This window comes from Drosophila miranda, assembly GCF_003369915.1.
Source record: "Drosophila miranda strain MSH22 chromosome Y unlocalized genomic scaffold, D.miranda_PacBio2.1 Contig_Y1_pilon, whole genome shotgun sequence".
NCBI lineage: Eukaryota > Metazoa > Arthropoda > Insecta > Diptera > Drosophilidae > Drosophila > Drosophila miranda.
The window spans coordinates 50,687,064-50,699,909 of record NW_022881603.1 but is presented as its reverse complement, the minus strand read 5'-3'; the positions used below and the strand labels follow the sequence as shown (position 1 = coordinate 50,699,909).

Here is a 12,846-nt window from a genome sequence, read left to right as displayed (position 1 = left end):
AATACTAAATCGAGTCCTTCCTTGACCGCATTCCTGCCTAGTGCAGATGTTTTGGAAACGGGACAAATGTGGAAATACAAATAATGAATTTCATTCCCGTTAATTGGGATTGCAGCGACTGCAAGAATTTTCCATTTATGTACCGGTCCTTTTTTTGCATATTGGTACCACGGCATGTGATACTCATCCATGTAAATGGAAAATTCTGAGTCGCTTAGTTTCTGTTAATTTACAGTCATGTTAATGCGTCCATTCATTATGTTTCCTTGCATTTTCAGTTCTTCCAATGCGTCCGTTACCAGAATTTCGGGGGCCTGTACCTTTGTGCAATTCATTGCTCGCTTGAAGGCGACCAATATCGTTGACCAGATCATCGTTACCGACGATACCTGGAGGAAGAAAAGTCTGATTCACCTGCTCCAATGTAATTGCCACAATCTACTCACCTTCAGTGTCGTCGTCGTCAACATCCATAGGCAATGTACTAACCAGCCGGTCCAGCGGTCCACACGGCAGATGTTCCTCTGCCTCTTTGTCCTGATACGGCTCGAACAGATTGAGTTCATTTATGTCCTCATCGAAACACGACAATTGCGACGGCTCCAACATATTGAGTTCATTTATGTCCTCATCGAAACACGACAATTGCGAAGGCTCGAACATATCTTCCTCTATGTCCTGATACGGCTCGAACAGATTGAGTTCCTTTATGTCCCCATCGAAACACGACAATTTATGCATTTCTGAATCTATCTTTTTATCCATCTTGGCGCGGTTCTTGGGTTACTCTTATTAACTTATTTCACTCTTTTTTCTATTTTTGTCGATCGTCGAATAACTCGCCTCAGACTTATCGCAGTATAACATCGCATCAAACCTATCGCAGTATCATATCGCAGTATAATATCGCATAAAACTAATTGCAGTATAATATCTCGATCGGTTAGGGTTAATATATGTTGCCTTACAATTATTTTATTTTTATTTTTATACATGTTGAAATCAGGAAACTAGACGCGGAATTATGTGATATTTATCGGTCCGTATCGTATAGCAACAAAATATCTGTAAACGTTCTTCCTTCTTGATCGTCGTATTCGAATAAATGTGTGTTGGCATATCGAGTACATTGGTATTTCTTATAATACTATCGATGAGTAAATACCAAAACCATACATGCCCCGTTATTTAAAACATAAATAAAGAACACAAAATAAGACAAAGATGTACATTAATTTGGGAGGTGTAAGAATTGACGGGGTGGACAGTGCCCTTGTTAATGTATTATGCGGGATACTGGGACCATCTGCAAGGCCGGAAAGTGCAAAGCACAGGAAATTGCCAACATGACGTTGTCGTTCGGTGGAGCTCAAGTTTGCGACATAAGTGCAGCAGGAGTGATTAATTTGGAATTTTTTTTCTGGACCATCAACGTAAGGGTAAGTAAATTAGTTACATTTATATTATATTCTTCTAATAATGAATTCCATTCAGCGGGGACAACGCACGCGAAGTATGCTGAGCCTGTTACTCCGGTGCAGAATATTTCTGTTCTGATGATATCTCAGGATATTGAGGATATTGACAACAATATGAACGGTGATACGGAGGAGTCGGCCACAACTCAGGATATTGAGTATATTGACAACAATATGAACGGTCATACGGAGGAGTCGGCCACAACTCACGATTTTGAGGATATTGACAATATGCACGGTGATACGGAGGAGTCGGCCACAACTCAGGATATTGAGGATATTGACAACAATATGCACGGTCATACGGAGGAGTCGGATATTGAGGAGAATATTGACAATATTTCTGACAATATTCACAGTATTTCTGATTATACAGTCAATGATATGGAGTGTACTATTTCTGATGAAATATATGATTCGTCTGAGCCAGTGCACCACGTGGAGGAGAAGCAGGGGCAGGAGGTTCGGGAGGATCCGGACTTAAGTAAGTAAATAAGTAAAATTTAAAAAAAATACATATAACTTCTTAATTCTCCAGACATGTTTACTGAAGAAATTCTTAGTACTGAAAGTGGAAAGGACAATTTGAAAACAGCGATTTCCCCTAAGGCTTCGCCCCCCGTGCATGGCAGCAAGTGCAAACTATGCGGCAAAATGATTGGAAGGTTGAGCACCTTGGGAAACCACGTAATGAACCAACATTACACAGCAATAAGAGGTATGGTTTCAAGGATTTCGAAGACAATGCAAAAAATTGCTGCCGTTTTTAAGGAAAAAAAAGTGACCATTTTAAGACTATCATAGGAAACTGGGGTGCCGGCCGAGTATTTGAGGGCGATAGTCATGTGCAGCGATGATTATAAAAAAATTGGGTGCCGCTTGTGGGCCGCCAAGACGGATGCAGAGAAGCTGAAGGACATCAACCAATAACTGCTTCGATTTTTAATTTTAATATTTGATTTGGCTTGAGTAGACTGATCCAGAGAAACTGAAGGACATCAACCAATAACTGTTTCGTTTTTTAATTTTAATATTTGATTTGAGTAGAAAAACTCGCCTGTTATTCGTAAATGTAACGACTGAAAATAAACTTATTGACAAAAAAGGAAGGAGTATTTATATTGTGTGGGCGCCTTTGGGCCAAAAAATCATCAAAGTTATTCACGTCGCACAGTTTGGGAAAAAACTGGACTGGAGGGACTGCAATGACACTTGCCGGCTGGCGACCTCTTGGAAATTTTAAGCCTCGTTAAGCTTCTGGTCAACCGCCTGGCTGGTCTGCTTGAGTGCTCCATCGAATGGATTAACCTTCGCTCTGGATATACTGGATGCCCTTTTGGATTACAGGACTACCCTCTTTAGCGCCTTTGAATGGATAAACAAAGTGCATGTCCTACATGGATAACAGCCGTATAGCGCATCATAAAAGGTAAGAAATCAAGCCACAAATTGAATGCCGAACACAGCAAATGCTTAACCCATGACACCACCAAAAGGGGGAGAGGGAGTAGAGGGGGATGAGTGCCCCCTAAGTGCATGTAAGGAAGATGTAAAGCCAAGCAAAAATATACCCCCCCCCCCCCCCCCCCACCTCCACCTCACCACTCTCCTTAACTCTTAACCCTTAACTCCTTAATCCCAGAATGGTAGCCAACATTTCGGCTACACCAAGGAGTATGGTGCCATGGTATTTATCGCAAGTCCTATCCCAAACCAACAAAGCCGATCAACTATTGCAAGTCGCAGCTCTGCCCAGGGAAAGTACGTCACCTGACCTGTGATTCGAAACACAACATCGAAGTGGGCCCTGAACTATCACTTGGAGCCGTTCAGAACTGGCTCTGGAAATCATTCAGTACGAATATCTGGAGAGAGCGGCACAACACAGAGAACGGCAGCAAATATCGAAAGCACATGGAACATAAAGTAAATAAAAATACAAATACAAAACAAAGCCCATGAACGAATATTTCCTCACAGGTGCTGGAATAAGATGAATCCAACTATTAACAATCCACGTTCCCCATTCACCCGCTCGCGGGGTATTTTCGGATCCATGGGATCCTTCGTCTTTACCGACCAGCAGCAGCAGCAGCCGGGGCTGCAGGTCCCCCCGAAGGTTCCGACGACAAGAATGGACTCAATGCGATGACCTTCCTAGGCCAAATCCACACCAGTCCTCTGCTGTCCCGCCCAATGGGTCCAATAGGTCACGCTCACCCCCCCACCTTCCCTCCGATGGGGGATTCAGATGGGTAACTTACCCCCGGCATAACTTACCCCCGGCTCCCCTGCAGATTCAATGCTGCGCCACAGATGGCTTCGATGGGACCACCGCCCGTGTTGAGCTCCCTCTGGACAGGCGGCGCTTCTCCGGACAGCCGCGGAGACTACTACGACGACCCCCACGAAGAGTACTCCGACTGCCGCTACGAGGGCGACTACGAGGGCGACTACTCGATGCCCACCGAGGAGGACCAAGAGGAGGAGTCGTGCCCCTGACAGAGCCAGACCTGTCAGAGCCAGAGCGAGTTCAGCTCGATAGAGCGCACCGAGTCGGACTCGGAGTGGGAGGAGCTCTCCGACGGCCCTTTCCCCAAGGTCTCCCCGCTGGAGTCCCTCGGCGCAGTCGTGCTCTCCACAATGCAGCCGGAGCACCGTCAGCGCATGGTGGCCTTGTACCACCTCGTCTTGGAGACCGCTGTGGTCAATGTCGTGCTGCTGGTGCTGCAACTGCTGTGCTGCGCGGTGTTCTGGCTGGTCGAGAAGACCGTGGGCTTCAACGAAACCGTCGGCTCGAAGCGCCACCGATTGTGGAACAGCAAGTTCAAGCTGCGCATCATCCAGCGCCAGTTGCTGTGGCGCATGGCCAATGCCCGGGGTGACGAGACGCTCGTCTTCTTTGCCGTGCTCATGACCACGACCTGGCTGTTCTCCCTCAGCCTCATGGGATTCATCCTGTCCCTGGCGGCGCTCCTTAAGAAGACCGTCGAGCAGCTGGTGTTCCAGATACGCCTGCACCTCGTGCTCTAGGGGCAGCCATCGAGCAGAAAGCAGCAATCAGTATCCAATCACACACTGACACACTGACAATCACACAACACACACGGCCACACGCCCGACACTCCACCCCTCCCCTCAGAGATGTTTGCACTTCCATTTGGGCATCTATTTTCGTTGATGCTGGCATCGCAATACACGGAATCGTCTCTCCGTTTTTGGCCGCAATGAAAATAGATACCGAAATATTCGAAATTCAAAGTCAATTCCCACGAGAGAGAGCGAGACAGGCCTTTTGGTTTACGGCCTTTTTTTCTTCTGCCTTTGGCATCGCCCACTCCACTCTCTTTATTTTTCTTGCATTAAATTGGCAATAATATGAACTCGCCTTCTCTTTCTGCTTAGTAGTATTCCCCTGTCGCCGATAGCCCGCATCCTCTGCGTTCCAGAATCTGCGGAAGTTTCCAGCGGGGGCTACTGGCGTGCATCAGCCGTCGAGTAGATTGAATGGGAACGCTGCCAGCATATATGTACTATGTGTGTGTGTGCCCAACTAACGCAGGCAACTGCGTTCTAGAACGCACGAGCTGATTCAAGGGGTAAAGATATGTATCTTTGGCACACCGAAGTGCCGACACTCTTTCAATTCAAGCTTGTTCACAGCCCAGCGATTCGCAAATGCGGCCAATGAGTATGTGTTGTGAGTATATAACAGCCCATCCGATCCGATCAGGCGATTCATCAGTGAAGATTTTCTCTCCTTTCGCTTTTCTGCCTAGTGGGGTCCCAAGTGTGCGAAAAGCCACGAGGGCGTGAAACTCAAGAAAAGCATGAAGAAAATTTCGATTGAACCGGTGACTAGATCATGGTCTTCCTCGAGCGAACCGACTGCCTTTGTTCAACTGGGACGATGAGGTCTGAGCGTGTCCATCTCGGCCAGTGAGAACTTGCTCGTAGCGGGTCAGCAGATTGGTGCGGACAATGGCGCCGTTCAGTTCCGCCTGGGCCTTGATGGCCTGTGGGAAAAGAGAGGGGAGAAAACAGTTGGATAACGCCGAGGAAGAAAAGGAAATATAAACCCACCTGAGTGTTCAGGAGATTGAACAGCACAATGGTCATGAAGAACACAAAGAGCAGGAAGATCAGGTAAGTGTAGACGCTGTCAAACTTTGTCACCGGCATCAAATTCTCCCGTGAGCATCACAATCGTCTTGATGAGCGCCTCGATGGGCACGGAGAATGTGTTGAAGTGACCATCATCTTCTCCCTCCTTTGCTGGCTCTGGCGTGCTGTCCTTCGGAGAGGAGGAATCCACCTGGGGCTTGCCAAACAGTATGTAGAAGCACAGACTAAACGTAAGCACATGGATCGAGTAGAGAGCAAAGCTCATGATGAAGCTGCTGGAGACGGCGCGCAGCATGAGCATGTGCGTCGAAATTGAGAGTACTGGCAGGGAGCCAACCAGCAGGCAGAACTCCACGGACACCAGCAGAATGGTGAAGACGGCCAGTATGCGCTGCGTCTTCTTGTCGTAGCTGGCTTCCATGCAGGTTAGGATCGACAAGACAATGAGAGCCACCTCCATCAGGTTCGTGATGGACCTGAAGTACAGCAGCGGCGACATGGCAAGCTGTATGACCTCTCGGATCATGAGATACACAATCCCTATCCAAGAGAACAGGCCGAAGAGGGCAGTCAGGCCCGTGTGGTCGCTTTCGTGGAACTTAAGGAGCGTATGCGTGATAATGGAGGCAGTGAAGATAGAGTAAAGTAGAAAGTTCAGATAGAAGCCCACCGAGAGGCGGTGCCACTTGAGGAAGAGGAAGAGAAAAAAGAGGAAGAGGATGTATGCGATTGGAGTCATCTCGTCCTCCAATTGGGAGGCCAATGCTCCGCTTGTCCGACTGCCCGGGCTCTCGCTGGCGTCTCATCAGATTCTTGTAGTTGATGATGATCTCGAAACTCTGGTCACCGGGCTTCTCCCCGTTCGTGGTGATGCAGGAATCGAAGTGCTCCTCCAGCACTTTCGGGTCCATCTCCTGTATGGGAAGATCTCCGAACGCGCTTCTCGCCCCGATGTACGCTCCCTGCCGTAGAAGCTCCTGTGCCACCTTTGTGTTGCGATACTTGACCGCATAGGAGAGTGGCACCAGGCCAGCCTTGTCCGCCTCATTGATGTCCACACGATCGCTCTCGAGCAGCAGCTGGAAGCAGCGCTGGTGGTCACTGAAGTCGTCCAGCGGCTGCTCACCCAGGCGACTGATAACCGCGTTCAGCAGCTTGGAATGCGATGGATCAGCTCCAGCTTAGTGCCTGCCTCAATTTTTCTATTCTTCAGCACATGGTAGAGGGGTGTGAACTCGCCCTGATCCACCAAATTCGGAGAGGCTCCGTACTCGAGCAGCAGCTGAATGCAGGAGCCCACCTGAGAGGCATTCGATCGTCCTGGCGATTGGCCTGGGCACCGCTGTCCAGGGCAGTGTGGAATTCCCGTATGTCCCGATTAGCGAGGGCTGCGCTCAACTGGCCCTGCGGATCGATGAAACCGCAGTTGTTAGAGCTCATTCTGCTGTCTGCAAAGAGTCAAGTGAGAATGGGGAGGATGAGCTATGTCTATGTGGGCTTTCGTTAATCTTATCCAACCCACGCTTCGTATGAGTAACTTCTAATGCCGTTTCTATGAAAATGATGCCAGAACCCGCATTGTTAGAGCTCTGCAATGGAGGGAGGTCTGACCCAACAGACGGTTTCTGTACAGACCTTGAAATGGCCGAAACAAAAGCATGAGAGTGGAACGACCCCCGCAACAAACGGTATTTGACAACGCTTCATGCTACGATGATTTTCACACAAATGACTGTCTGTCCATGGAGCTGGCCATCAGCTGGAGGCAGAGCCACAGTCAGAGCCACAGTCACAGCCACATCCGCAGCCGAAAGCTACCCCACACATCAATATCAATTAGCAATCAATTGGTTACGCTTTATGCTTTGAATACTGTTCCGAATGGAGCTTTAGATAAAGCCCTGGGCAGTGCTGAAATCTTGCGATTTATAGGCGGCTCTTTTCGTAAATTTCAAGGCGGCTTCTTCTGTGGGATCTGATCCCTCCAGCCGTCAGCTCAACGTCTTCTCCGCTCTGTTGTGTTCTGTTTTGTTCTGTTCCGTTCTGTCTGCTGTCTGCTTTGATGCTTGAAATGTGTGAGCAATCGGCTAATCACACATGAGACCTGGCTAATTTGAATATTCCCCCACTGATTGTTTATCAATAGCCTACGAATTGGGAATCAGGAAACATCGTCTTCTATTTTGTAGGTAGCTCTTCGGCTAATGTTGCTTTAGTATGTACAGGCTGAAATATTCCACATTATACAGCTGAAAATCTTGTACAGGCTGGAAATATTCTACATTCTACAGCTGAAAATCTTGTACAGGCTTCTACAGCTGAAAATCTTGTACAGGCTGAAATATTCTACATTCTACAGCTGAAAATCTTGTACAGGCTGAAAATATTCTACATTCTACAGCTGAAAATACATTAATTATGTATAGTACATGTATAATACATACTACATAAAATAAATAAAATAAAAAACAAATTATTATTATTATTATTATTGTTATTATTATTAAAATTAAAATAATTATACTACATACTACAAAATATTTTCTAACGTCTTATTTAATAATTTAATTTTTTGGTCCATTATTTGGAGAGCCATGAACACTACAGTTGTAGCATAATATACTGGGTTTCTGTTGAAATCTTCTTTAAACGATACTTTCATTATGTTTATAAAAATTGTTGATAAATGCTTGCCACGTTCCTCGAAGGTATTGCTGTTCATGTTGTTAAAACATATTGGTTCGTTTCTAAATTCGAAATGTTTTTCAAACAGCGCGTAATAAGTTCATTATTTCATTTTTAATGATTTCTTTAACTTTATCAGACATTAGGTAGTCGGGCAAGTTTTCTACCGACTTCGTAGGATACTCTTGTAATTTTCTTTCCTGTATTCCTTGATATACATATTTGACAACAACACATCCTCATGTATATCATTTTTTAGGATAACCTTTTTGAGGTGGGGCAGACCCCACAATATGTGAAATTTTCCCCTTACACTTTTGCACGGCATGAAATTTGCCAAGCAGTGGTCGGATCCAACTGCCAACAGTTGACTTGACAAGCCCCCACTCTCAACCTCCCTCAATACTAAATCGAGTCCTTCCTTGACCGCATTCCTGCCTAGTGCAGATGTTTTGGAAACGGGACAAATGTGGAAATACAAATAATGAATTTCATTCCCGTTAATTGGGATTGCAGCGACTGCAAGAATTTTCCATTTTTGTACCGGTCCTTTTTTTGCATATTGGTACCACGGCATGTGATACTCATCCATGTAAATGGAAAATTCTGAGTCGCTTAGTTTCTGTAAATTTACAGTCATGTTAATGCGTCCATTCATTATGTTTCCTTGCATTTTCAGTTCTTCCAATGCGTCCGTTACCAGATTTTCGGGGGCCTGTACCTTTGTGCAATTCATTGCTCGCTTGAAGGCGACCAATATCGTTGACCAGATCATCGTAACCGACGATACCTGGAGGAAGAAAAGTCTGATTCACCTGCTCCAATGTAATTGCCACAATCTACTCACCTTCAGTGTCGTCGTCGTCAACATCCATAGGCAATGTACTAACCAGCCGGTCCAGCGGTCCACACGGCAGATGTTCCTCTGCCTCTTTGTCCTGATACGGCTCGAACAGATTGAGTTCATTTATGTCCTCATCGAAACACGACAATTGCGACGGCTCCAACAGATTAAGTTCATTTATGTCCTCATCGAAACACGACAATTGCGACGGCTCGAACATATCTTCCTCTATGTCCTGATACGGCTCGAACAGATTGAGTATCTTTATGTCCTCATCGAAACACGACAATTTATGCATTTCTGAATCTATCTTTTTGTCCATCTTGGCGCGGTTCTTGGGTTACTCTTATTAACTTATTTCACTCTTTTCTCTATTTTTGTCGATCGTCGAATAACTCGCCTCAGACTTATCGCAGTATAATATCGCATAAAACCTATCGCAGTATCATATCGCAGTATAATATCGCATAAAACTAATTGCAGTATAATATCTCGATCGGTTAGGGTTAATATATGTTGCCTTACAATTATTTTATTTTTATTTTTATACATGTTAAAATCAGGAAACTAGACGCGGAATTATGTGATATTTATCGGTCCGTATCGTTTAGCAACAAAATATCTGTAAACGTTCTTCCTTCTTGATCGTCGTATTCGAATAAATGTGTGTTGGCATATCGAGTACATTGGTATTTCTTATAATACTATCGATGAGTAAATACCAAAACCATACATGCCCCGTTATTTAAAACATAAAAAAAAACACAAAATTAGACAAAGATGTACATTAATTTGGGAGGTGTAAGAATTGACGGTGTGGACAGTGCCCTTGTTAATGTATTATGCGGGATATACTGGGACCATCTGCAAGGCCGGAAAGTGCAAAGCCCGAAAGCACAGGAAATTGCCAACATGACGTTGTCGTTCGGTGGGGCCCAAGTTTGCGACATAAGTGCAGCAGGAGTGATTAATTTGTACTTTTTTTTTCTGGACCATCAACGTAAGGGTAAGTAAATTAGTTACATTTATATTATATTCTTCTAATAATGTATTCCATTTAGCGGGGACGACGCACGCGAAGTATGCTGAGCCTGTTACTCCGGTGCAGAATATTTCTGTTCTGATGATCTCAGGATATTGAGGATATTGAGGATATTGACAATATGCACGGTGATACGGAGGAGTCGGCCACAACTCAGGATATTGAGAATATTGACAACAATATGCACGGTCATACGGAGGAGTCGGCCACAACTCACGATATTGAGGAGAATATTAACAACATTTTTGACAATATTCACAATATTTCTGATTATACAGGCAATGTTATGGAGTGTACTATGTCTGATGAAATATATGATTCGTCTGAGCCAATGCACCACGTGGAGAAGCAGGAGCAGGAGGTTCGGGAGGATCCGGACTTAAGTAAGTAAAAAAGTAAAATTTAAAAAAAATACATATAATATTTTCTAAATTCTCCAGACATGTTTACTGAAGACATTCTTAGTACTGAAAGTGGAAAGGACAATTTGAAAACACCGATTTCCCCTAAGGCTTCGCCCCCCGTGCATGGCTGCAAGTGCAAACTATGCGGCAAAATGATTGGAAGGTTGAACACCTTGGGAAACAACGTAATGAACCAACATTACACAGCAATAAGAGGTATGGTTTCAAGGAATTCGAAGACAATGCAAAAAATTGCTGCCGTTTTTAAGGAAAAAAAAGTGACCATGTTAAGACTATCAGAGGAAACTGGGGTGCCGGCCGAGTATTTGAAGGCGATAGTCATGTGCAGCGATGACTATAAAAAAATTGGGCTTGTGCAATGACACTTGCCAGCTGGCGGCCTCTTGGAAATTTTAAGCCTCGCTAAGCTTCTGGTCAACCGCCTGGCTGGTCTGCTTGAGCGCTCCATCGAATGGATTAACCTTCGCTCTGGATATACTGGATGCCCTTTTGGATTACAGGACTACCCTCTTTAGCCCCTTTGAATGGATAAACAAAGTGCATGTCCTACATGGATTACAGCCGTATAGCGCATCATAAAAGGTAAGAAATCAAGCCACAAATTGAATGCAGAACACAGCAAATGCTTAACCCATGACACCACCAAAAGGGGGAGAGGGAGTAGAGGGGGATGAGTGCCCCCTATTAATCCTAAGTGCTTCCTGTGATTTTATGTAAATTTGTACACGGGGAACAGAGGACTCCAAAGAGACCTCTCGAGCAGCAATTCAATGTACAAATGACAGGTTGGCTGTGACACAAAACAGCAGCTTAAGGAAGATGTAAAGCCAAGCAAAAATATACCCCCCCCCCCCCCCCCCCCCCCTCCCACACTCTCCTTAACCCTTAACCCTTAACTCCTTAATCCCAGAATGGTAGCCAACATTTCGGCCACACCAAGGAGTATGGTGGCATGGTATTTATCGCAAGTCCTATCCCAAACCAAAAAAGCCGATCAACTATTGCAAGTCGCAGCTCTGCCCAGGGAAAGTACGTCACCTGACCTGTGATTCGAAACACTACATCGAAGTGGGCCCTGAACTATCACTTGGAGCCGTTCAGAACTGGCTCTGGAAATCATTCAGTACGAATATCTGGAGAGAGCGGCACAACACAGAGAACGGCAGCAAATATCGAAAGCACAGGGAACATAAAGTAAATAAAAATACAAATACAAAACAAAGCCCATGAACGAATATTTCCTCACAGGTGCTGGAATAAGATGAATCCAACTATTAACAATCCACGTTCCCCATTCACCCGTTCGCGGTGTATTTGCGGATCCATGGGATCCTTCGTCTTTACCGACCAGCAGCAGCAGCCGGGGCTGCAGGTCCCCCCGAAGGTTCCGCCGACAAGAATGGACTCAATGCGATGCCCTTCCTAGGCCAAATCCACACCAGACCTCTGCTGTCCCGCCCAATGGGTCCAATAGGTCACGCTCACCCCCCACCTTCCCTCCGCTGGGGGATTCAGATGGGTGAGCGGCAGCAGCCCAGACTCCCCTTCCCCCCAGGACATAACTTACCCCCGGCTCCAAGAAGATTCAATGCTGTGCCACAGATGTGGTCAAGGTCGTGCTGCTGGTGCTGCAACTGCTGTGCTGCGCGGTGTTCTGGCTGGTCGAGAAGACCGTGGGCTTCAACGAAACCGTCGGCCCGAAGCGCTACCGATTGTGGAACAGCAAGTTCAAGCTGCGCACCATCCAGCGCCAGTTGCTGTGGCGCATGGCCAATGCCCGGGGCGACGAGACGCTCGTCTTCTTTGCCGTCCTCATGCCCACGCCCTGGCTGTTCTCCCTCAGCCTCCTGGGATTCATCCTGTCCCTGGCGGCGCTCCTGAAGAAGACCGTCGAGCAGCTGGTGTTCCAGATACGCCTGCACCTCGTGATCTAGGGGCAGCCATCGAGCAGAAAGCAGCAAGCAGTATCCAATCACACACTGACAGAAGACACACGGCCACACGCCCGACACTCCACCCCTCCCCTCAGAGATGTTTGCACTTCCATTTGGGCATCTATTTTCGTTGATGCTGGCATCGCAATACACGGAATCGTCTCTCCGTTTTTGGCCGCAATGAAAATAGATACCGAAATATTCGAAATTCAAAGTCAATTCCCACGAGAGAGCGAGACAGATGCCTTTGGCATCGCCCCCTCCACTCTTTATTTTTCTTCCATTAAATTGGCAATAATATGAACTCGCCTTC

At 46.1% G+C, this 12,846-nt stretch overlaps 1 protein-coding gene across 1 annotated transcript; it reads left to right on the top strand.

Moving 5' to 3' along the window:
* The first annotated feature begins 3,605 nt into the window (after nucleotides 1–3,605).
* LOC117192053 lies at nucleotides 3,606–12,432 on the top strand. Its single transcript, XM_033396770.1, has 3 exons — nucleotides 3,606–3,733; nucleotides 3,776–4,190; nucleotides 12,213–12,432. Exons 1-2 carry the CDS (start codon nucleotides 3,627–3,629, stop codon nucleotides 3,978–3,980), a joined length of 312 nt encoding a protein of 103 aa, XP_033252661.1. The 5' UTR covers nucleotides 3,606–3,626; the 3' UTR covers nucleotides 3,981–4,190; nucleotides 12,213–12,432.
* The last annotated feature ends 414 nt before the right edge of the window (nucleotides 12,433–12,846 follow it).

Bases quoted from the DNA above. Each gene is read 5' to 3' on its own strand.
- LOC117192053 (XM_033396770.1), top strand. From the start codon at position 3,627: ATGACCTTCCTAGGCCAAATCCACACCAGTCCTCTGCTGTCCCGCCCA. The intron at 3,734-3,775 runs GTAACTTACCCC...GCTCCCCTGCAG, and splicing joins CCGATGGGGGATTCAGATGG to ATTCAATGCTGCGCCACAGA.